Genomic DNA, 23179 nt, shown 5'->3' with positions numbered 1-23179 from the left:
AAACTTTCTCTGACGAGAATCCATAAAGTTTTTGGGCAAGATGAGGGACTTATCGGTCCCTTCGAAATGAATGAAATGATCTCGAGCTATTTACTCCCTCTTCTTTTCAAGTTGAGTTACTTCCTCTCGCTACTTCATTACCTGTAAAGAAGGGAGTCTGGAGGAGGGTACTTTTTGGGTACTTTTTTACAAGAGAGGGTATCCACCTTAGCTTGGAAGAAGCTTAACCCAAAAGAAGTTATCATATGCTCGTGTCCTAAGAACGTCTTATTAAAAAAATATATATCATCTCATAATTCTCACTTTCAAAAACCCTTTTATCTATGAAAACTATATAACAAAGTTAAAGGGTAAATATTTTTGAGATTCTTCCGCTCTTAGATTTAATTTACACGCACATTTTGAGTTATTTTCACGTCCTATTAGATCAAGAGATTTCTACTCCAAATATTAATTTTAAAAATTTACAAAAAAAAAAAAATTACAAAAGGCGAAAGATAATATTTTAATAAAACAGAAAATAAAAGGTATTTTTTTAAAACTTATTTTATAAATTAACGGAATTTACTCCGAGCAAATAGGACACGTGTCGGATCATAACAAACCAAAGACAGATCGCCCAATCGTTCACGTATGAGTCATCAACGACCACTCAACGACTTACAGATTCCACAAAAGAATTCTCTGCAGCTTCTCAATTTCTGTACATTTCCATGGCGGTCTGCTACGCCACACCCCAGCATTCATTTTCACCCCTGTCTCTTTCCAATTTCCTCCACCCAACCGTCTCCACCGCACCCAACTCCATTCCATGGTGCCATTTTCGTTCTCTCCGTTCCAGAAAAGCTTCCATTGCTTTCAATGGTATCTCTCGCGCCATTTACGAACCCCGCTCTTCCCAGGAATCTAACAAACCCATCTTCAAAGTCCTCTGTTCCAGTCGGAGGTTCTTGCCAATGGAGTCTCCAGAAACTTCGCCTTCTTCCAGAGAATTTCTTCTTCTGAAATCGGCCGCTTCGGATGGCGCTACCACTTCTCCCACTCTCTCTCAAAGTGTGAGCAATAGAAGATGAACTGGATTCTTGAGCTTTGATTTTGTATTTGTGTTTTTTCGGGTTGTGGATTATGATTTATCGTTTATGCTCTGTAGGTGTTTTCGGTAATTCATTTGGCTGTTTCTCTTGGAATTATTCTTGCGACTGATAAGATCTTGAAAAAGGCTTTTGTGGCTGCTGCGATTAAGTTCCCCAGTGCGTTGTTTGGGATGTTTTGTATCTTCACTGTTTTGTTGGCTCTTGATTCTACTGTTCCATCGGCTGCTACTGGCGTTATGAACTTCTTTGAACCGGCTCTCTTGTTTATCCAGAGGTGGCTACCTCTGTTCTATGTTCCATCGTTGGTTATTTTGCCTTTGTCTGTGAAGGACATCCCTGCGGCATCTGGGATCAAAATTTGCTTCATAATAGGTACATAAATTTTATCATCATCTTTGGTATCTTAACTATGAGAATTTGATCAACCAAATGTTAAACGAGCCTTACATATCATTTGGGGTGGATTTGTTACTTCTAATTCTCATAGTTACATCTAGCCTTGATCGTGTATTTGAATCTTCAAGTGAGCTTAATTAGTAAGAAAAATCTTTGATATCTCCAGAATCTAAGCTTAATTAGTAAGAAAAATCGTTGAGATCTTCAGAATCTGAGCTTAATTAGTAAGAAAAATCGTTGATATCTCCAGAATCTAAGCTTAATTAGTATGGAAAATCATTGATATCTCCAGAATCTGAGCTTAATTAGTAAGGAAAATCGTTGATATCTCCAAAATATGAGCTTAATTAGTAAGGAAAATCGTTGATGCTTTAGAATCTGAGCATAATTAGTAAGAAAAGTTTTTGATATCTCCAAAACTGTTAGAAAAATAGATTAGTAAGAAAAATCATGTATCACTTTGCCTCTCCCTCCTCTGTGGCTGTGTGAGTTTCAGTTTATTGGCTTACCCTCTTCCATTCATTGGTGCTTTGCAGTTGTAGGCTGGCTAGCTACTCTATGTGTTGCAGGATATATGGCCATAGCTGTTAGAAATATTGTAAAAACTGAAATGACTGATGCTGAGCCTATGCAAAAACCATCTCCCTTTTCTTCTGTTGAAGTTTGGAGCTGGACTGGAATTTTTCTGGCATCTTTTGTTGGTGCTTTATTTTATCCAACAGCACTAGGAACGAGCGCTCGAACGTTCCTTCCGTTCCTCCTTGCATCGACGGTCTTGGGCTACATTGTTGGTTCTAAGTAAAGTTCTGTTATCCTCAACTTTAGAAAGCTGAAATGGATAAAATACCCTTTACTAATGATATGCATCTTATAGTTTGTTGATATGTGATTGCCAGATTACCAGGCAGTGTGAAGACAGTTTTCCACCCAATCATCTGTTGTGCAGTCTCTGCTGATCTTGCAGCACTGGCTTTTGGATACTTTTCCCGCTCTGGGCTTGATCCAATTCTAGGTACAGTCTCAGCCAAGATATGTTTCCTTACGCTTTGATCTCTCCTTCATTGGCAAGAAATCCAAAAGATGTTAAAATATGTTGGTTAATGTAACGAATCTAGATTTTTTGATAGTCTAAAGTCGCTACTGTCATGAACTTACGTGTTAAAAAACATCTTTAAAACGACGTAACAAGTTTCTAAATAAACATTAAAGACAAAAACACCTTATTCTAACCTAAGTCTAAAAAAATAAATACAACTATCTTATCTTATGCATGTGTCATGGTCTCGACTTGCGATGCCGTCGTTAGCCGAACATGAGTGCCTTGTCTTTACCTGAAATAGAAGTAGCACGTGGCTGAAGTATTTTAAGAAATACTCAGTAAATGACCCCACTATTGGGGTTAGATGTAAACACATATAATCATAAACGAGACCTATTCTTTCTGTCTATATTTTCTTAGACGGCTATCCTAAATGAATAATTAGATATGTATTTACTATTCTACATACGGGTCACACGTGCGAGTATAGGCCTACCAGTCAGTTCGCACAAATGTGTATGTTATGTACACAATAACGACTTAGGCTATCAGAAATCTAGGTTCGTTACACTTGAAAAATTCATATAGTCCTTATTCCGGTGCACCTACCTTTTATCTTTCACATTATCTTTCACATCTTACTAAAATTTCTGTTTGTATGACTGGCAATCCTCTATAAAATTTCAGCTTCATATTTGACAAAAGCATCATCTAACCCTGGAGCTGGTGATATTCTAATGGGATTTTTGGGATCTGTAATCCTCTCCTTCGCTTTCTCGATGTTCAAACAGAGAAAGGTAATTTTCTTTCTTATTTATCATATGATTTCGTTTTTGTGCTTGATATGTTTTGGTTCTTATAAAGCCTATAAAACTCTTCGATTACGTGTAGAATCAAACTTTGCGTATGGCTTAATGATTTTTTAAGTCTTATCCCGGAAAGATCTTTTAAGTCCCGAGCTAGGATCAATTTTTATTTTCTCGTTTGAGAGTTCATTTTTATGATAATCATTTTTTGAAATTAAGAACATGGAGGTCGGAATTCAAACAATATTCTCTTGATCGAGGATATATACCTTGGCCAATTTAGCCACGCTCTTTGAAATCTCTCTTGTATTTTGCAGCTCGTTAAAAGGCATGCGGCTGAGATCTTTACCTCTGTTATTATCTCAACTATATTCTCCTTGTACTCAACTGCTCTTATTGGACGTTTCATTGGACTAGAGCCTAACTTGACTGTTTCAATCCTACCAAGATGTATAACTGTGGCCTTGGCACTCAGCATTGTGACATTTTTTGAAGGTACAACAACCATACAATTACAGTAATCTCGTAATCTTAGGCACCAATTGTGATTTACAAAAAAATAGTAGCAAATTGTTATCTGAAGCTGTTTTATCAGTATGATATCTGACAAGCTCAGTTTATAGCATAACTTTCTGTTAACTTAGTTCCTTACTCGTTGTAGGCACCAATTCATCTGTCACGGCTGCTGTAGTCGTCGTAACCGGCCTGGTCGGGGCAAATTTTGTCCAGGCAGCCCTTGATAATCTGAAGTTTCGTGATCCTATCGCTCGGGGAATTGCAACTGCTTCGAGGTATGAACTATGGCACAATGAATCCATATTAGCAAGTTGGTATCATTCATGCATAGGAAGTAAAATCCATGCCATATATTATATGACATGCTATTATAGTATGGTATCGGTTCAAATTCTTCTCGTTCCCATTCCCTTTTTTTAGTATGGTATCGGTGGTTCGCCTTTCCTTAATGAATGAGCGGTTAGGAATCACGACTTTCTACAATAGTATTATATTGTCTACTTCGAACATAAGTTCTCATAACTTTGCTTTGGCCTTCCCTAAAAAGCCTCGTACCAATGGGATGTATTCCTTACTTATAAACCTACGATCATCCTCTAAATTAGCTAATGTGGGGCTCCCTCTCAACAATGCTCAACAAAAACTGGTTAGTCAAAAGAAGCACCTAAGATCAAATATTTCGAGCTGGCTTCCGCAGAAAGGGCTGCCTTTTTGTTATAGCTTTCTTCTAGTAATCATCGATTTACCAATAGAAACTAGAAACCATTGAGCTTCATCATTACATTGTTGTCAAGATCAAAGTGAGGTTGATCCACAATTTGTTTGTGTTTCAGTGCACACGGACTTGGAACAGCAGCATTATCGGCCAAGGAACCCGAGGCTCTCCCGTTCTGCGCCATAGCCTATGCCTTGAATGGAATTTTTGGCTCTGTGCTTTGCTCACTTCCATTAGTTAGGCAAAGCTTGATTGCCATTGCTGGCTGATATAAAGCCACCCTCTTGCTCAACGTCACTTGTAAGCAGTTTGGTCAAAGGAAAATCAGGAAAGCATGGACTTTGTAGTTTGTACAGGGAAGGACCGCCGATTTTCAAGTTAATTATTATTATTTTTTTCTTCAACATCTTCCTTATTTCAAAGAAATTAGAAAAAAAAAAAAATAATAATTATTTTGAAATCTGGCTGGATATAGTTCCAGGAGTTTCATGTATGAAATCACTCACATTTATGATCATATCTAGTAAGTTTATATAATTTTATTATAATTATTTATTTGATAATAATTATTAAAATTTATTATAAAATAGACTAAAAAAATATAAAATTAAGGTATAGGAATTAAAATTAAACCAAAATTTAATTAATTAAAGTTATATGGTATTAAAAATACAAATTTATAGACAATCTTTTTCTAAATATCATAATTAAATTTTATGTTTTTTAATAGGGTTTTCGTAAGGTATTTTTTAAAATTGAAATTCAAAGTTAAAAATATTTTATATAATTTAAAATTTTTTAGGGTTAAATGCTGATTAAAAATCCATTTAGTATACAAATTTTATTTAAAATATTTATGAAAGGTTAACAAGTATTAATAATTTTATTTAAAGAACGTATTAAATGTTCATGTGAAAGTTTACTCACCAAACTTGTTCACAAGGATGAGTGAATGCGGGGAGAACAAGAAACAACGAATCAAAATCGGTAGTTAACAAACCAATATCTGCAGAAACTTCGAATTTTGCATATCATTTCCGCTTTCGATTCTTTTGTTTGTTTGTTTTTTACATTACAAATCTCCACCGATCAGGAATTTCAGAACAATAATTCATTGTAAAACAGCCTATAAAGCTCAGACTACAACAATACAACACAACGCTTGAATTGAAAAGCTAAATCCAGACATCGGCCGGCGCGGCGACTGAGAAAAACACTCACCACAGTAACTTCAAGCTTTTGCGGCCTCGACCGGCGCCTTGGCTTTGCTGGCAGAAATCTGCTCGAACAGATCTCTGATCTTCAATCCGACTATGGTTTGGAAGAAGCCTGTGCCATTGTTGCTTCCGGGGAAGTCCGCGTGCTTCAGCATCTGTTGAGTCACTTCGCCGTAGAAATTTGTCGACAGATTGCTCAAATGGCTTTCGACATAGATCAGCTCGTCGAGTCTGTCGAATTGCCCGTCCATTTCCAGTACGGATACCTGCAAATCGTCATTCAGACATTTCATCAAACACCTTGTGTGCATCGCCACAGTATTCGATTGTGAGTTCTCTTCTTCTCTTTCGTATTTCTATATTTCTTTTTAGAAAATTAAATTAAAAAACTACTTTTGTAGACTCTATTGATAACTCATTTAGTTTTTTTTTTTTTGTAAATTATGTCAAGTCATTCTTATCCAATTAATTTTTTAAAAAATATTTGAATTCAAACCATATTACAAAAATAAAAACTATTTAAAAAAAAATGCAAAACTTAGTTTGATTTTTAAAAAACGTAGGTAATATAAAATGTAAACAATAAAAGAAACATATTTATATACTTAATAAAAGTAGATAATAATTAGATTATTATTACTATTTAACTTAATATTTTGAAATTGTAGGTGGTAATGAAAAATTATAAATATTGGTTTCATTCAATAAATAAATTTTAAAAACAAAACATAGCATACTTTGATTCTTTTTATATTTTAAAATTTGATTATAATTTTAAAAAGGGTTTCATAAGTAGTTTACTTTAAATAAATCATAAAAACACTAAAAAAAACATGAAAATGATAAACAAAAAACGAAAACATCACCAAAATTCAACGAAAAAATCTTTGAAAATGACGAAAACATCACCAAAACCTATCTTATGAGTGAGTTTTAGTGAATTTTAACCCGAATTAGTCATGAAAAATGATAAACAAGAGACGAAAACATCACCAAAACCCAACTTCGAGTTAGTTTTAGTGAATTTTAACGAGAATTAGTGGTAGATGTTACCTCATTGCCATAGTAAATTTCAGGGCCATAAGAGAATTTGATGCCAGGGTAAGAACAAGTGAGCTTTCTTCCACAAGGAATCCAAGAAATCGTAGAGCCTTCATCGAACAAATAAACTGGATCAAAAAACTCCACCCCTTCCTTCATTATCAGCCTTACTCTCAACACTTTTCCTTCATTATCATCTGGAATTAGCTTTGTTGGTAGCACTTCAATCACTGCATCTGCATATTGCTTCTGTGGGTCTGCAAATTCATGTATATCACACACATCAGATACTAACTCCCTTCTTCTTGTTCTTGGACATCAAAAACACCTTCTAAATTCCTTAAAATCTTACCAATATAGGCGTCGAAGTCGGGTTTTCGAGCTTCGATACTCGCTTTGATGCTCTCTAGACTGTGCCCTCTCTCAGCCATGTCCCTCTGTAAATGAGGGAGGAGGGGTTCTTTAAAAATACTCTAAAACAGCTCAAAAACTACAAAAGGAAGATAGTTCTTGAGAGGAACCTGAATTTTCCATGCAAATTTAACTTCATTGCTGATGTCCAAGTAGATACTGAAGTCCAACAGGTCTCTTACTCTTGAATCATACCTATTTAATGAAGAAAAAACGAAATCCTCTGTTATTCTTGTGTTTTTTTTCTGTTCTTTTTTGTATATTGCTCAATTCTTCTACCTAAAATCATCTCAAAATATTAGAAAAAGATAGAGATTAAAGAACTTACATGGGGTGTAAGCCCTCAATGACAAGGATTTTAGGTGGTTTAATGAGCTCAGGAGGGTCAAGAAGGCCAGTGACATGATTGTAAATAGGCTTATCAACAGCCACGCCATTTTTAAGGGCCTTAACTTGTTCATACATAAGATCAAAATCGTTGGCTCTTGGATCAAGTGCTGTGACTCCCTTTTCTTTTCTCCCTGTTCTGTCCAGTGAATGATAGTCATCTAAACATATCACGGTGGTGGTGTCACTGATGAGTGTGTTTGAGTCTGGGTTGCCGCCCTTTGGTGGCTCTGCTGCCCCTCCAAACACGCTTGTTAGCCTCCTCATGAAAGTGCTTTTCCCACACCCTGAATCTGCTGCTAGACCAATCACCACTGTCTGTTGCCCACCCGCCGAGCAGGTGATCACGTAGCGGTTGGCCACGCTGCTCTGATCGTCTCTTTTACTGCTCCACCATTTCTTCCCATTGCTGCTGAAGAGAACCAGTTGGTGGTGGTGGTGGTGCTTTTGGTGGAAGCCCAAATGGGATTTTGTGGTTGAGGATGTGAAGGTTGAGTTTAGGGATTGGGTTGTGTACACTGTACAAACTGCCATTCTTTTTTCCTCTTCTTTCTCTCTCAGTTGTTGAGGGAGTGGAGAAGAAGAAGAAGAAGAAGAAGAAGAAGAGGAAGATGGTCTCTTTTGTTGGTGGGGGAGATTTTTTTTTCCCTTATCTTGTAGTGTATGGAGGAGAAATGAAATGAGGGGTGGGTTTTGGCTTTGGCTTTGGCTTTGGTTTGTTTTCCTCGTTTCATTTATATGTTTTCAAGGCTAGATTTGGAACATGAGTGAAATAGGAGGCTGAGAATCGAGAAACCGAAGGGCGATTTAAAAGAGCCACAAATTATCTATTTGGAACGAATGAAACCCGAGCATCTGTACTTGTGTGCTTGTTGGGTCGAGTTTTCTTAATTTGATGCGTTTTTAATGGATTAAAAATTTAGTGAAGCTCACTTATATGATAAGGAATAGCTATTGATTCGAACATTTGACCTCTTTATTGAACATATATGCTTTCAATCAGTTGAATTATATTCGAGTTGACGTCCTTAGAGTTAATTAACTCGGATATTTGACCTTTTTGTTGAACGTATATGTTTTTTGAATTTGCATATCAGAAGAGAAGAGAAGGGAAGGGGGTGTGGAGATGTTGATGAGGAAGCTGTGATGTATGTGAACGAAAGAGGGATGGAAGAATGACAAGGTGGGGATTTGTTGGCAGTTTGGATAGTTGAAGGACACGTGGCGGAAGAAGTGTGGCTGGTTCAGGATTGGGAGTGGGAGGTGAGGAATGGAGGAGACATGGAGAGAATGCAAATGCTTTCCCCATCCAATTCAATCTCTGGACTATATAGTTTATTTTGTTAAGTAATTTTTAAAATAAAATAAAAATAATGTTCTAATAATTTAATTTGTAATAATATTATGTTTTTAAAGGATGGGAGTATTCTATAATATTATATTTTTAATAATAAATGCTATATTAATGTTTTTCTTTAAAATATTATCAAATTTGTACCATATATATGCTTTAAAAAGCATGCTATAATATTTTTTATTTACAAATTTTAGAAAATATTTTATGTTTAAAGTTAATATTATAATGCTCGTGGAAGTTTTGGGAAGGTAAAAGTTTAGGGTGGAAAATTGAATAATTTAGTGTTTTTGTTTTTTTATAAATAAGAAATTGGTAGATGTATTTTTAATGAATCAATTATTTATGATTAATTTATTACGTGGACCCGCTGCAAAAAGATACATGGAGATGTAATATACGTGGCCCATGTTGTTGTTTGCATCAATTCATTACATTCACTCCTAATCGAAGGAGACTCATCCCTGAATCAGCAGCCTCTCTCAATTACGTTACTTAAAATGATTTTATTACTTCTTAAAATAATAATTAAAAAAAAACAATAACGATATATTTTTTCAAAAAAAAAAAATATTTAATAGGTCCTTACAATTAATTTTAGAAAAATGTCTATAAAAAAAAAAAAAAAATATATATATATATATATATATAATAAATTGTGGCTATTGGGATTCAAGCCCAAGTCTCTACTGCCACAACGTGGAATTATCACCCCTAAACTATAGCTACTATTGTGAGATAAGTGCAGATCCCCAGAATGTGCTCCTAATTGGCCTCTCGTTAGTTGTTTCTCTTCGACTAGACTTGAGTCGAGAGACACAATCGTACTTTTGAAGGCAGCGAACTAACGCTTGTGCGGCACTCACTTTCCAACGACAAGTGAGCTAAGCCAATTTGTTTTTGCGTCGCCTACGGCCAAACGACGTATGATCGAACCTCTAGCCTCGGTTTTAGAAAACAAGGGTAGAGAAAGATTTTAGAAAGAGAGATTTTTGGAAGAGACGTTATATAAGCAAGCAAGAGAGAGATAATAACGACTTAGCATATATAACATTGGGTAGGAATAAGTTAAGAAGTTGACAACTACTCATATTCCCTATATAGTAAATTGTAAGGTCTGGCAGACCTAGACATAATAATTCCCTATATAGTAAATTGTAAGGTCTGGCAGACCTAGACATAATAATTTTTAGGCGTCATAAGCCTATAACTACAAAAGTAAAAATCTTAGAATGAAAGATATGACAAGGGTTTGATTTGTCATGGGCATGTGGCCATGGGCAACACGCTCTTAACGAGCATGACCGTGACACTGAGCTCCCCTACCGGACACCGCCACGGTTGGAAAGCTCAAAGAGGGCTCTACCGTCAGCGAACCGGTTGCCCAAGAAGTTTTTGTGAAACCCGATACGAAAACAGAGAAGAAGAAGAAAAAGAAGAAGAGAGACAGAGAATCGGGTTGTCAAGAGAAGGATGAAGTTAGTCACGAGAAGAATGTACTGGAGGGAACTGATTCAGAGCTTCACAAGAAGAAGAAAAAGCATAAGAAATCAAAGGACGAAAACATAAGCATCACAACCTCCGATGAAAAGGAAGTGCCGAAGGTGAATGAAAATTCTACCGATGGATCCGTGGTAGTCACTGGTAAAGGTGTAAAGGAGGGAAAGTTCGCACCGCTTAAGTCGTTTGCCGAAGCGGGACTTCCAGATGAAGTATTGGAATGCTGTCGAACTTTCAAAACTCCATCTCCTATTCAGTCCCACGCTTGGCCGTTCTTGTTGCATGGTCAAGATTTTATTGGCATAGCCGCCGCTGGATCAGGTAATTTGTTGATTTGGCTATTAGCATTTTATAATGGGATCATAATCTCCATTGTGTAGCCATAGCGGATATTTTAGTTGTTTGTGGTTACAGGCAAGACTCTGGCGTTTGGTGTACCGGGTATTATGCATGTTTTGAACAAGAGAAAGGGCAAGATGCCGAAGGGGCGGAGTCCTTTCTGCCTAGTTCTATCACCTACGAGGGAATTAGCTCAACAAGTACGTTCTCACGAAATTCAACTCACTTGGATTGCATATTGTATTGATAATTTGCATATAGTCTTATATTTCAATTTTTTTTTTAATTAGTCAGGACTGTCGTTTGGTTGTACAGTTTTTGTTCTATCTAATAATAATTTAATTCAAGGGAAGTGAGGGAAAATATTTTACAGGCAGGACTTTGGAAGCTTTCTAGGGTTAGATTAATCTCCTATTAGGTTAGAGAAGAAAAACTGGCCTAATGTTTCCTCTTAATAATGAGAAATTGGCCAAGCTTTTATCACATGAATGGCTGATGTGTAAACCCTGGTAGGGTTCAATTCGCCATGTAGCCCCTTTGAATGCTATTTTTCTTTGTTTATATGTTTTTTCTGGCTTATATTACCTTTAACATGGGGACGGGGATTGGAACCTTATTAAAATTTTCCATCTCGAGATGAGATTAGTTGCACTTGTAAAGCTAAGTGGAATATATCTAAGCTTGTAATTACCATAAAACATCATCAGTTTTATGTGTGTCGATAGTCTTGCAACGGAGAAGACAATGTCCTTGAGATCATAATAATTGTGTTCATCGCAATGTCAATCTTATGTTGATCTTGTTGTTTTACGAATCAGATTTGTGATTAATTATAGGCTTCATGTGCTATGGCAGATTTCAAGTGTACTTCAGAACGCCGAGAACCGTGTGGTGTGACGTCTACTTGTTTGTATGGAGGTGTCTCCAAAGGAAGCCAAATATCTTGTCTTAAATCCGGTGTTGTATGATGTTTCTGCTTCCTCTTTGTGATTTTGGGACTTTTTTCTTGATGTAGTAGATTACAACCAACCTAGAACAAGCACGCATTTTTTTCCCTTAATTTTGTTCACTCTCTCTTTTTTCATACAATCACACATTTATGTTCTTACCCTCAGGACATTGTTATTGGAACTCCTGGACGTTTAAAGGATTTGATGGAAATGGAGGTCTGCAGACTCTCTGAAGTGTCCTTTGTGGTATGTGACCAATCTCTTTGGTACCAAAACTTGTATATTCTTAACCTTAGGAGAATGGTCACTTTGAGTTAAATCTATTGATGTCTATCTTTTCTTCTNCTTCTTTTTTTTTTTTTTTTTTTTTTTTTTTTTTTTTTTTTTTTTTTTTTTTTTTGTTGTTGCTATAATTGCCATTTTGTGCGTTCATGAAGAAAAATATGTGAATTTAACATCTTTATTATTTAGTTGTGTGTAGTCATTAAAAAATGAAGTATTGAAGCACAATGTAGGATTGCTAATCAGACATGGTGCATCTATGTGGGATCCTGTGAACTAGAGTATTTTATACCATAGAAATTGAAAATATAATTTGATCCAATTTGGCGAGTTCCTTGGGGGAGGTTTGGTTGAATGTTAGGTTTAATGTCTCCTTTTGGGTTCAATTTCTAAGGAGTTGTGTTATTACCCTCTGGTCTTATTATTTTTAATTGGTGCCCCTCTTTTGTATATTTAACTTTAAGGCTTCTTTTGCTGGACTTTCTTTTTGTATGTACCTTCTGCTTCTTTTGTACTCTTTCATTCTCTCTTGGGTCCCTCCCTCCCTTTTTCTCTTTTTTTTTTTTTTTTTTTTTTTTTTTTTTTTTTCATTTTCTCCCCATGAAAGTTCACAGAAGTTCCAAACCTTGTGTTGCGATAAGGTGCTGGAGTTAGAGATGATTATAATTTGGGTTTAACTTAAAATATGAATTAAATTGTGCACTGTAAAGAATTTTTGAACCTAGCTATATTAACAGTATGCATGCAATCTGTTACTCAAAATTTCGTTGATTATTTCATAAAATGAATTTGAAAGAGAATACTGATTAGCGGCAATAGATTTTGCTGGGTTCAAACTAGTATCTCTGTTCTGCCTTCTCATTGGTTCTATGTTGTGCCTTTTTCTATTCTCGATGTGTAATCCTATTAACAAGGCAGCTTAAATTCTTGTAGGTTCTCTTGATGAGGCTGATAGAATGTTGGATATGGGATTTGAACCAGAAGTGCGGTCTATATTAAGCCAGACTTGTACAGGTTAACATATTTGATCTTCATTTGCATTTTTTTTTTTTACACACACTTTTAAATAACTGTTATATCCTGAGTTTGGTTCTACAAGACTAAAGATTCTATGGTGCTGTGCACTCATATTAAGCTCCAACTCTTTTGCAGAACGCCAGATGGTTATGTTCAGTGCCACATGGCCTCTACAAGTTAATCAATTGGCTCAAGAATTCATGGATCCTGACCCAGTAAAGGTGTGCACACTTCGCAATTTCTCAATAATATCCTAATTTTTTATTCTTAAACCTTTTAAGATGGAAGTATTTTATGACAGGTGGTTGTAGGTTCAGAGGATTTGGCTGCCAATCATGATGTCATGCAAATAGTTGAGGTATTCTTTCATATTCAGATGAACTTTATGATAAATTAAACAAATTAGAGTTAAGAATCATTAATCGTTGACATGGATAGGTCTTGGATGATCGTGCACGTGATGACCGTTTAGTTGCTCTGCTTGAAAAATACCATAAATCCCAAAGGTATTTTGAACCTTTCATAAAATTGAAATTATTATAATTAATGATTTGTTCTACATATATGTATCGGAGAATAATGATTTGGCAACAACGGGTTTTTTTTGTTTCCAGGAACAGAGTATTGGTTTTTGTCTTGTACAAGAATGAAGCTGCACGAGTCGAAAAAATGCTCCAGAGAAGGTAATCTAGATTGGTGTTTACAATTTTGGCTCCTCTGATTCAGAAGGACATGATTTTTAATTCCTAAAGAATGATCTCTCTATTTTTCTGAGCCTTTTTTTCCTATACTTAATTCTCTAGGGGTTGGAAGGCTGTTTCTATACATGGTGACAAAGCACAAACTGAACGCACAAAAGCATTGTCATTATTTAAAAGCGGAAGCTATCCATTAATGGTATACATTTGCAAATAATTGTTCCTTCGACAGTTTATGACTATTTTTCATATTGTTACAAGGCTTTACAATTTTATTTCATCATAGTTCACTTTTTTCAGAATCTTTTCTCTTCGATTATTGGTATTTTTTTACGAATTGTACCTTCTAGTCAAGGCTGTTTTGTGAGTTTTTCCTATTATTCCATTGCAGTGCTGACTAATATCTTGCAACACCATTATGCTTACCTTACTGTGTAACAGTAGAAGTATATATTTTTCATGCTAAACTGCTTCCTGTTGTGATGGGAATATTCTATGAATTTCCCTTTTTATTTTCAATAGTTAACTATGGGGTGCTCAAATGTATATTATGTTGGTAATTACAGATAGCTACTGATGTAGCCGCCCGAGGTTTAGATATTCCAGATGTAGAAGTAGTAATTAACTATAGCTTTCCTCTCACAACTGAAGATTATGTCCATAGAATTGGAAGGACTGGACGGGCTGGTAAAAAGGGTGTTGCTCACACATTCTTCATGCAACAAAGCAAGGTTATTTAGGATCCTATATATTTCTCCCGTTTTTTTTTTTACAAAAAAATTATTTGGCTTGTTCAATTCACTTAACCTTTGCTGCCATTTTTTAGGGACTTGCTGGGGAGCTGGTGAATGTTCTCCGTGAAGCCAAGCAAGTAGTACCAGATGCGCTTTTGAAATTTGGTACTCACGTGAAGAAAAAGGTAAAAGATTCTTGTTTATTTCATCTTCTTCATAAAATATTCTTGTGTAAACACTGATAACCAGCCTCCATTACGAGCTGTTTTGTCTTTGGAATCAACTTTTTGTTAGTGATTTTGATATTTGGTTGGTAGAAGAAAAAAAAGAAGTAAATTCTTGACGTAGTAGCGAACATTAAGCTTGGTAGAACCTTTCATTCAATATTTTGGATGCTCAAAACATTAAAAATGGCGATGTTATGGATTTCATTGCAGGAATCCAAGCTCTATGGAGCACACTTCAAGGAAATTACAGCAGATGCCCCCAAGTCCACGAAGATTACATTCAATGATTCTGACGATGAAGACTGATTTGGTTAGCTTAGCAAAATTCTCCACATATTTATATAATTAATATTCTAATTTGTTATAGGAAAACATGCATTTTCCTGTTGAATTATAAATTTTGATATTGTAGGTGTCGCTATTGTATTGGTAAATGAGGTTCCAAAAATATATCTATATATGTAGTACCCCACCTGTATTCAACATGAACCCACAAACAAAGTTCTCATACATAAATTAGAAGGAAAACTCAACCTTATGGTACAAATCAAAGTACACCAAAATAAATACAAACAATATAAACATATGAACTTTCCCAAACAATTACCTAACAATTCACCACTAAAAAACCCTTGAAAGAAAGAAAGAAAGAAAAAGCATCAAAAGACCATTAGAAAAGTTCTCAGAGATCAATAGGGTCTTGAAAGGGATCAAATGGCTGAAAATGGTGAGGATTGAGAAGATGTTTCTTGGGGCTTCTAAAGCTTCCATGATTCACTCTCTCCTTCCGTCCCCATAAGAACTGCTGGTCGGGGAAGTTAGTCACTGCACCATCTTTTTCTTTGGGCTCTGCCATGGCTGCTGCAACTGAGAGGAAGGCCAATATGAAGACGAAAATGAATGAGATTCTAGCCATTGGTTCTTTTTGGATTTGTGTTTTGTGGGATATTGGTGATATTTATGGAGGCCTTCATTTGTAAATAAAGGGTTTCTAGGGATTGCTTTGTTTTCAAGTCATGTTGGTAATTATTTTGGCCTTCGTTCCACTCATGGTTTTACATAATGGCATTTATCCCCTTTTTTGCAATCTTCATTTATTACTTTAACAGCTTTGTGGTTTCTAGAGGGCACATGTGGAAGAAGTTACAAGTTTATTTTATTTTTATTTTTTTCATTCTAACAATAACTCCCATAGAAATCAAACAATCTCAATCGTTGATATGGTACTTGATGAGATTGACGACCAAATTGACCCGATCATAGCTAAACGGATGGAGATATACACACCCGATCTTTTACTCTATATCTTTGTTTGGAAATTTTACTCTACATATCTTAGACAAAAAAATTCAAGTCAAGCTTATGCTCAACATCTTTTTGGAGAAGTATATGCATGTTCCTGAACCACCCGTGAAGCAAAGCTCACAAAATCCTTTTTTTTTTTTTTTTTTTTTTTTTTTTTTTTGCGAAGGAAAAAAAGATGTGGGGCCTGCACCAAGAACATTTTAAGTGATCAGCTGCTGAAGTAGGACTACAGATCAAACAGTCGTTCCATAGATATATTTTCTCGAGATCAAAACCAAAATAAAAACAACGAATCTAGAACAAACAGAGTCTGGAATCGATCAATCATATACGAACATCAAGTTTAAAGACATAAATACTTAACCACAAAAAACACACTTACACGACCATTTCTGCTCTTCCTCGATCAAAAAAAGAAAATCCATGTGATTGGATTTCAGATGAGTATTGATCTAACTCCATTTGGCACTCCCAACTCGATCAACCATGAGATGGAGCCAAGCATTCATCAACCATGTCTACTAGATTTGGATTTTCCAGTGCTGCTGCACCTCGTTCTTTGCCATTAAGTTGTTTGTTTACTGCAAATGAAAAGACTGCGACTTAAGGAACCGACGCGTAGGTAATTATAAATTATAGCTACGAGCAAAATATTCATAATTTTTTTCCAAAAGGCAACTCATCATTGATGCTTTTCATAATGTAAAACTAGATGTTGAATAGAAATTAGTAGAAAAAGTAGATTTATGGTCGCTTGGTGACTGCTAATGTGTAGGAGCGAGGTAGAATTTAAAACATGAGAGCATGTACAGTTAACAGGAAAAAGTCACCGACATACCTGCTGCTTCAGTCGCATGCGATCCAGGAGCTACTCTTATGTCAACCTAAAACAATGGGGAATGGGTTTTAACCAATAAAAAATGAATTTGCAAATGTAAAATGAAATTATTTTGAAGTTTAGAACAAGGGGGAAATTTTCCTAATTTAGGTTTCTAAAATCACCACCATATTAGATATAGCTTAGATATAGCTTGGTAAACAAAATTATCGAAAAGTTTCGTACAAGTCTGTCTTTTCTACGAATATTCTTTGATTTCTTTATTTCCACGTATTCCTAAGAAGAGTCATTTTTCTCCAATTTATAAGAGACATTTTATAACCTGATATAGCATACTTAGATTAGATTCTATAATTACATGCTGAAATATGAGTACGAATCGACCCAACCATGCATTGGTGAGATGAATGCTTAGCCAATAATAAGGAACAAGATTCAAGATTCATACCTTGTACCGAGAAGGTAGGCTCCTCATAAGCTTAACTCTTAAGCACAAACCAATAATTGTTGCCATGCTACAATGTTCAACTGTTGGAGTAAATATAACCATTTACAAAAGGGACTCAACCACCAGAATAAACAAACGTTACAATTATGATTGATGAATGAGGTTAGGACAGCAGGAATACTAAAGATTAGGTTACCTCACATAGCTAAGCTTATCATCTACTTCAATTGCATCTTCTGTTATTACTTTAAGCTCTTCGAAAGAGTAAGGGTGCTCAGGATCTTTTATATCTCTAATATGATTTAAGAATGTTAAGGAAAATTATATAGTGTTAACATGCACAAATCAGATTCATAATCCCTTTGAATTCCACAAAACTTATATAAAAATGCCTCTTCAGATACAGTTTACACAAAGTGGATAAGAAACCACAATTTCATTAATAAAAAAGTCACAATTACTTATCCTTAAGGTATAAAGCAATATAGAAAAGCACAGGATTCCTTGAGCCTCGACTGACTGGAGGCTATCATTTCAATAAAGAAGCTTTTCTTTTTTTCCACTTTTTGGGTGGAGATTCAAACCTCTAATCTCTTGATTGAGGGTATCGAGGGTATCGAGGGTATAAAATTTCCAACTGATCAATGGGTTCCACTGCATATTCGTCACTATCACATGGAGTGTTTCGAGCCCGCCGCTCTTTCTTTTGGTATACAACTGGATTTGCATTTATCAACCCAGAAACCATCTTCTTGCCTGGCTAGTACATCAACCAAACATTAAAAACAAAATTCATTGAACCAATCGATGGCAGTAAGGAAGAAAAATATAGAGATTATAACATCTTCCAAATTTGAATCTGATTCTATTAACTAAATATAATCGGATAAAATATTAAGTTCACTGGGAAGTATCTACTCCTATGAAAATCCGCATACAGCAAAATGATCGAAATATAAATCAATAATTTGTCAAGAGTCATCTACTTAATGACTAAGTAGGAAATTTATACATAAAAAAACAAATAAACATTACTCGAGTATGTTACAGAATAGCAGCACCTAGAGAGAAGAACAAACTAGCTGTTCATCACCACCAAAATTTGACCCCAAGAAAACAATACACAAACAATTCCATTTAATGAGAGAAGTGCGATAAGAATGAATTAAACACGAATACACCAAAGAAAAACCGTCTCGACTAACCGCCCCACCGTAATTTAACAATGGCAGAACGTAAAAGATTATTTTCCCTGGCGACAAACCTCACACATCCAAATTTTCCATATATGTCTTAGAAATCTGAGGGAGAAAACATAGTCACCAGAGAACATAAAATTAGACCAAGAAGAAAAAAGCAGATGAAACAGTACCGCAATGAAACGTTCAACCTTTGGCAGGCGAAACTAATGGTTGTCAGATTCTAGTTGTAGTCCACCGGCGGCACTGTGATTTAGTCGAAGCCCTAAACAACCAGGCGGCGGTGGCGGAAGAAGATGAACTCAATAGTAGCTTGCAGCTGCTTTGGGGTTACCGGGGAGCCGGAGAGGAATACCGCGAACAGACAACGAGAGATTTATACTAACCTGTAAATTTGATCGAAATTTCTATTTTGTCGGTTTAAACCGCATTTCCATCTCAACTGTTTTCTTTGATCCTCTAATTTTAAACATTTTATTTTCATATCCAAACTGTCAGCAAACTATTCATTTTCATTTTTTAACCTCAAAATTTCTTTATACAAGTTTAAAATAAAAAATAATTATTATTATAATTATAAAAAATAAAAAATAAAAAATAAAAAAAGAAGAAAAAAACTAGTGAGAAATTGCAAAATAGACCCCATAAACTAATGAAATTTACCATTTACACCCTTCAATATTATAAAATGCACAAATTAAATCACTATAAGAATTATTACCACCAAACTATTCAACCCAAAATTAATTTTTTAATTTCAATTTAAAAAGTATAATATTAACTGCTAAAATAATAAAAATTGATATAAAGAATTTGGATATCATTAAAACAATAAATATTTAAAGGTTTATGCCAAATTTTTATTTTAAAAAATTAAAATAATTTTCTTAAGCTTAAGATACTGATTGAACAAATCGTGAGTTTATTGGTTTTGCCTATTGGAAACTAAAAGCATAACAAAACTTAACAAAGGTTTTTGCACATTGGCAGATTCAATAAAAAAAAAATGGCGTTCTCAAAAATCCCAATTGGCTCCACCATACGATGGTGATTTTGTACACAGAAAACTTAAGCACTTCAACGGCAAAAGAAAGAAATAACTAAGATCTCTTGGTGAGTTTGATGGAAGATTTTTGGTAGATGAACGAACTGCAGCTGTTTTTTCTGCGTCTGCATCCTTCATTATTAAGCCATTTGTTGGACTTACTGGCCACGATCCGGATGGCAGACTCGGACTTCGAGTTCTTTCGATAGCAAGTTAGATAACACGTCATAAGTACTTGAGCATACCGCGACCCTCGACGCTAAGTTTTGTTGCTTGAAGCTGCTTCTTCTTTGGAGCCTTCAACTGCTGCAACTTTTTGTTCATCTGCCATGGATAATCAAGCTTTGATTTTAGAATGGAGTATACAACAAACAAGTCCGTGGAGACAATAAATGAATGTGTCGCTGACAAAATGACCAACATGTAAAAAAGCCACATCTTATTCCCCTTCTCAAGTAGCGAGAGTCACATATTCCCTTCAGATATTTGCAAAGATGCCTTCTTTTTCTTTCAAATTCAACAAAAGTGACATTCAACGTGTATGTAATGCTTTTAAAAGAAGTCATTTTATTAAGTGTTTTCATTAAGAACGCTTCAATATTTGATTCTATACCCCAAACAAATATTTTAAATGCTTTCCTATGACTATTTTCACGAAACAACTACCTAACTCCATAAGTGGTCACTATAGCTTGCTCATTCCCTCTAAGCCATTTATAATTTACATAGCCCTTATTGACCACTAGATGGACAACCCTGAGTGGTTCGCTACTAATTCACTGCTAGCGCTTTCTCAAAAAAAGCACTTCTATCACGAAATATTTGAAATAACTTCTAACCATAAATAATAAATCGCCTCCAAACACAATGATTTTAGGTTGAAAGTGCTTTTGGCATCCCAAATATACCCTTATTTTTTATACAAGAAATCTCCTAACCTATAATAAAGGAAGGTTCCTAGCTTCTGGAATAACGTGTGATCCTAAACATTAAACATCCAGTACACAATAGGTCACCATAGTTTTTCTCACAATGTGTCCTGTACTTCTAATCCCGGGGTTCAGCAAACTAAATGCCTAAACCTTGAGGTTAGGATTATTTTCTATTCATTTAGCTTCATATGATAATGAAGAAAACTAACCTTGATACGACGTTGATCTTGCACGGCTTGCTTAGCACGAGCTCTGATTTCATCTGGATCTATCTTAGATTGGGGACGGACAATAAAATCCAATGGTGTTGCTTCAGGTCGTGAAGCATGCTGCCTTGAGGACGACTGACCAGACTTACGTCCCCTGCATCGATGGCACAAATAAAGAACTTAAATGTAGACAATGCAGAAAAAAGAGGACAAAAATAAATTTAGATTAAGATTTAGGAATTGAATGCACTAGGTCCACTACTACGTAATAAATGAGATCAAATCTTACTGTGAGAATTCATCCAAGTCAAGATCTCCATCTCGAGATTCCATTCCAGCAGCTTTGTTTCCCGACCTTCAAGAACGTTTTACAGGCAAGGTTTCATTAGCATTTTAAAAGACAACAGAAGAAATAGTAGATGGAGAAAAGAAAAATTAAAGATAAAAGGAAAAGTACTTTTTCGCCATGGGTCTTCTATAGGGCACCCTCTCATCTTCCACATTTCTCATGTCCTCAAATCTAGTACTTTTATTAAATATGGGTCGACTCTGCAATCATTAACTTCAAATGTCAGGAAATGCCAATTTTGTCCCATACTTTAAAAGGTTGGACATTCAACGAACAAGACAAATCAACAACAGGACCCAGCCCAACTAATATTAGTCTTCCTTCCCTAGGGAGCACAATCCCAAGCCGGAAAACATTGAGAACTCTTTGAAATAAAAACAATCCATGGTCATATAATTAAATTGGAAGTGACAGGCATTGCTCGAAACAACCTCTATCCCAGTGTATAGGGAAACAATAAGGAATAATTCCCAACTATACATAAAATGACCCCACAATAGCATACTTGTACTCTTCATCTTGCAACTCTCTACTTTCATGATAAACAGGGAATAGGACCTTCTAGGAAGTATCACGATAAAACTGCAGAGGGGAAGGAAAAGGGCAACTTACCCATTGATCTACTAAATCTTTTGCAAGTTTCCGGTTGGATGTGGTTTCCTCATCAGATTTTGATAGAAACATAATAACCTACAAAATGTACATCATAACCAAACTTGTTTCTGACTGGTAAAAAGGGGGAAAAAAAGAAAGATCGGGAGTCAAGAAAATCGCTAAAAGTAAACCTCACACTAACCTTCCCAAGGCCACTCTTCTTCAGCTGCTCTCTTCTATCATATTGTTCTAGATCTATTGGAAACTAAGGAAAAGAAATACAGTATTGGGCATTATAAGAATATTTTGAATGACCACTATATCATAGGATGTTACAAGAATAGAAAACCTATTTACATCAGTCAAAATCTTCAAGATTGCCTCCCGGATATTTATATTCGGCAAACTTCCATCGGGCAGAGGTTCAAGCCAATTCTTTAGAAGGGTTAGCACTCCATGATCCAAGAATTCTTGTTGAAGCTGCTTTCTATGAAAAATGACCAAAATTTATATGATAAACATATAAAAGAAAAGATAGAAGACTGCATTACTACTTACTTCGAAAGAACATCAGTAAGAAGTGGTAGCTTCTTCAGTTTATTGACAGCAGGTTTCCCCTGCCTGTTAAGATCTGCATCCTCTTCGGCAGTGACCTCAAGCTCGGCCATGACGTTCTCCACAAGCAATGCTATTTCCGCAGGACTTTTCTCATTCTTCTTCTTCTTCTTACCCATCTTGAAGAGATCATTAATTTCATCATCTTCCTCACCTTCCTCCGCCTATTAGAATCCAGATCCAAAAGTAGGTGATTGAAAAAACATCTAGGCCATTAATTAATATCTAAGCATATTCAGATATAGCTATTATTTGACTATTTCAAAAGAAATAAAAAATGCAAATTTTCAGGCAAAGAAGGAGCTCAAGTTTTAACAAGTTCATATAGTTCTTCAATTATGCAGTTCTACATATTAAATACACAGTTCGTCAGTTAACTAACAACCATGAAACAGTAAAACATTTAATTCATAACATTATGTTGTCCAAAGAAAAAAAAAATACTGACCTCAGGAGCATAGCGGGGAGAACGTGGTTCATCATCACTTCCATACCGGTCAGCTGGATGTACACCACTATCATCTATAAAATTATCATCATCTACTGTTCTGGTACCCTCATGGTCATCCTATTACATTAGCAGAAAACAAAGTTTACAAACATTAAAAACCTAAAAAATGTTGATCCTGCACAAATAAAAAATAAAAAATAAAAAAAATAAAGAGGAGAGGACATATAATAACAAGAGTGCAATACCCCACCACCTCCTCTGATTACGTTTCAATGCTGAGAAGGTCAAAATTGCATAAGTAATCACTATGTACTTGTACAACAGAACGAGAAAAATAAACTAATTTATATTGGAAAAGTAAGCCTAATTTGGGGGAAATGGCACTCTAATTTCTAATACTAAATACTGAAGAAAATAAATATTTCATTCTAAGCAGAATTTGAGGGGGGGGGGGGGGAAAAAAAATCAAAA

The 23179-nt window shown here is 35.4% G+C and overlaps 5 protein-coding genes across 8 annotated transcripts in view; 2 read left to right on the top strand and 3 right to left on the bottom strand.

The window, feature by feature from the left end:
* The first annotated feature begins 644 nt into the window (after window positions 1-644).
* On the top strand, window positions 645-5061 carry LOC111491493 (plastidal glycolate/glycerate translocator 1, chloroplastic-like). The gene is made up of 8 exons (XM_023140417.1): window positions 645-1055; window positions 1151-1466; window positions 2027-2288; window positions 2387-2502; window positions 3217-3326; window positions 3653-3830; window positions 3997-4126; window positions 4685-5061. Exons 1-8 carry the CDS (start codon window positions 714-716, stop codon window positions 4833-4835), a joined length of 1605 nt encoding a protein of 534 aa, XP_022996185.1. The 5' UTR covers window positions 645-713; the 3' UTR covers window positions 4836-5061.
* Window positions 5062-5571: 510 nt separating this feature from the next.
* Window positions 5572-8346, bottom strand: LOC111490884 (phosphoribulokinase, chloroplastic). Its single transcript, XM_023139527.1, has 5 exons — window positions 7564-8346; window positions 7346-7430; window positions 7177-7261; window positions 6837-7081; window positions 5572-6049 (listed from the first exon to the last, which is right to left on the bottom strand). Exons 1-5 carry the CDS (start codon window positions 8154-8156, stop codon window positions 5798-5800), a joined length of 1260 nt encoding a protein of 419 aa, XP_022995295.1. The 5' UTR covers window positions 8157-8346; the 3' UTR covers window positions 5572-5797.
* Window positions 8347-10238: 1892 nt separating this feature from the next.
* Window positions 10239-15270, top strand: LOC111491423 (DEAD-box ATP-dependent RNA helicase 5-like). The gene is given in 15 exon segments (XM_023140337.1): window positions 10239-10242; window positions 10294-10797; window positions 10891-11015; window positions 11671-11692; window positions 11695-11777; window positions 11931-12013; window positions 12985-13061; window positions 13200-13285; window positions 13366-13422; window positions 13503-13570; window positions 13679-13747; window positions 13868-13961; window positions 14329-14493; window positions 14589-14681; window positions 14934-15270. Coding segments are annotated over 15 exon segments (1626 nt in total). The 3' UTR covers window positions 15030-15270.
* A 713-nt stretch (window positions 15271-15983) lies between these two features.
* LOC111490885 (protein AE7-like) lies at window positions 15984-18915 on the bottom strand. Of its 4 annotated transcripts, XR_002719635.1 has the most exons (7): window positions 18687-18913; window positions 17943-18070; window positions 17511-17620; window positions 17315-17414; window positions 16867-16912; window positions 16411-16609; window positions 15984-16212 (listed from the first exon to the last, which is right to left on the bottom strand). XR_002719635.1 is itself a non-coding variant. In XM_023139531.1 (6 exons), exons 2-6 carry the CDS (start codon window positions 18060-18062, stop codon window positions 16509-16511), a joined length of 477 nt encoding a protein of 158 aa, XP_022995299.1. In that variant the 5' UTR covers window positions 18063-18074; window positions 18687-18915; the 3' UTR covers window positions 16256-16508. The 4 variants fall into 4 exon arrangements, 3 of the variants coding, with proteins under 3 accessions (XP_022995299.1, XP_022995298.1, XP_022995297.1); XM_023139531.1 differs by lacking the exon at window positions 15984-16212 and having other exon boundaries at window positions 16256-16609; window positions 17943-18074; window positions 18687-18915; XM_023139530.1 differs by lacking the exon at window positions 15984-16212 and having other exon boundaries at window positions 16256-16609; window positions 17511-17616; window positions 17939-18070.
* Window positions 18916-19476: 561 nt separating this feature from the next.
* Window positions 19477-23179, bottom strand: part of LOC111490883 (protein IWS1 homolog 1) — a 5090-nt gene continuing 1387 nt past the window's right edge. Inside the window, exons 4-12 of the mRNA XM_023139526.1 lie at window positions 22706-22825; window positions 22201-22421; window positions 22000-22129; window positions 21845-21907; window positions 21661-21738; window positions 21157-21248; window positions 20989-21054; window positions 20700-20853; window positions 19477-19882 (exon numbers count right to left, since the gene is read on the bottom strand). Of these exons, the coding sequence (XP_022995294.1) occupies window positions 19784-19882; window positions 20700-20853; window positions 20989-21054; window positions 21157-21248; window positions 21661-21738; window positions 21845-21907; window positions 22000-22129; window positions 22201-22421; window positions 22706-22825 (1023 nt within the window). The 3' untranslated portion in view covers window positions 19477-19783. The remainder of the gene's footprint in view (window positions 19883-20699; window positions 20854-20988; window positions 21055-21156; window positions 21249-21660; window positions 21739-21844; window positions 21908-21999; window positions 22130-22200; window positions 22422-22705; window positions 22826-23179) is intronic.

This window comes from Cucurbita maxima, unplaced genomic scaffold (assembly GCF_002738345.1).
Source record: "Cucurbita maxima cultivar Rimu unplaced genomic scaffold, Cmax_1.0 Cma_Scf00016, whole genome shotgun sequence".
Taxonomy (NCBI): domain Eukaryota; kingdom Viridiplantae; phylum Streptophyta; class Magnoliopsida; order Cucurbitales; family Cucurbitaceae; genus Cucurbita; species Cucurbita maxima.
This window is presented reverse-complemented; position numbering and strand designations above follow the sequence as displayed.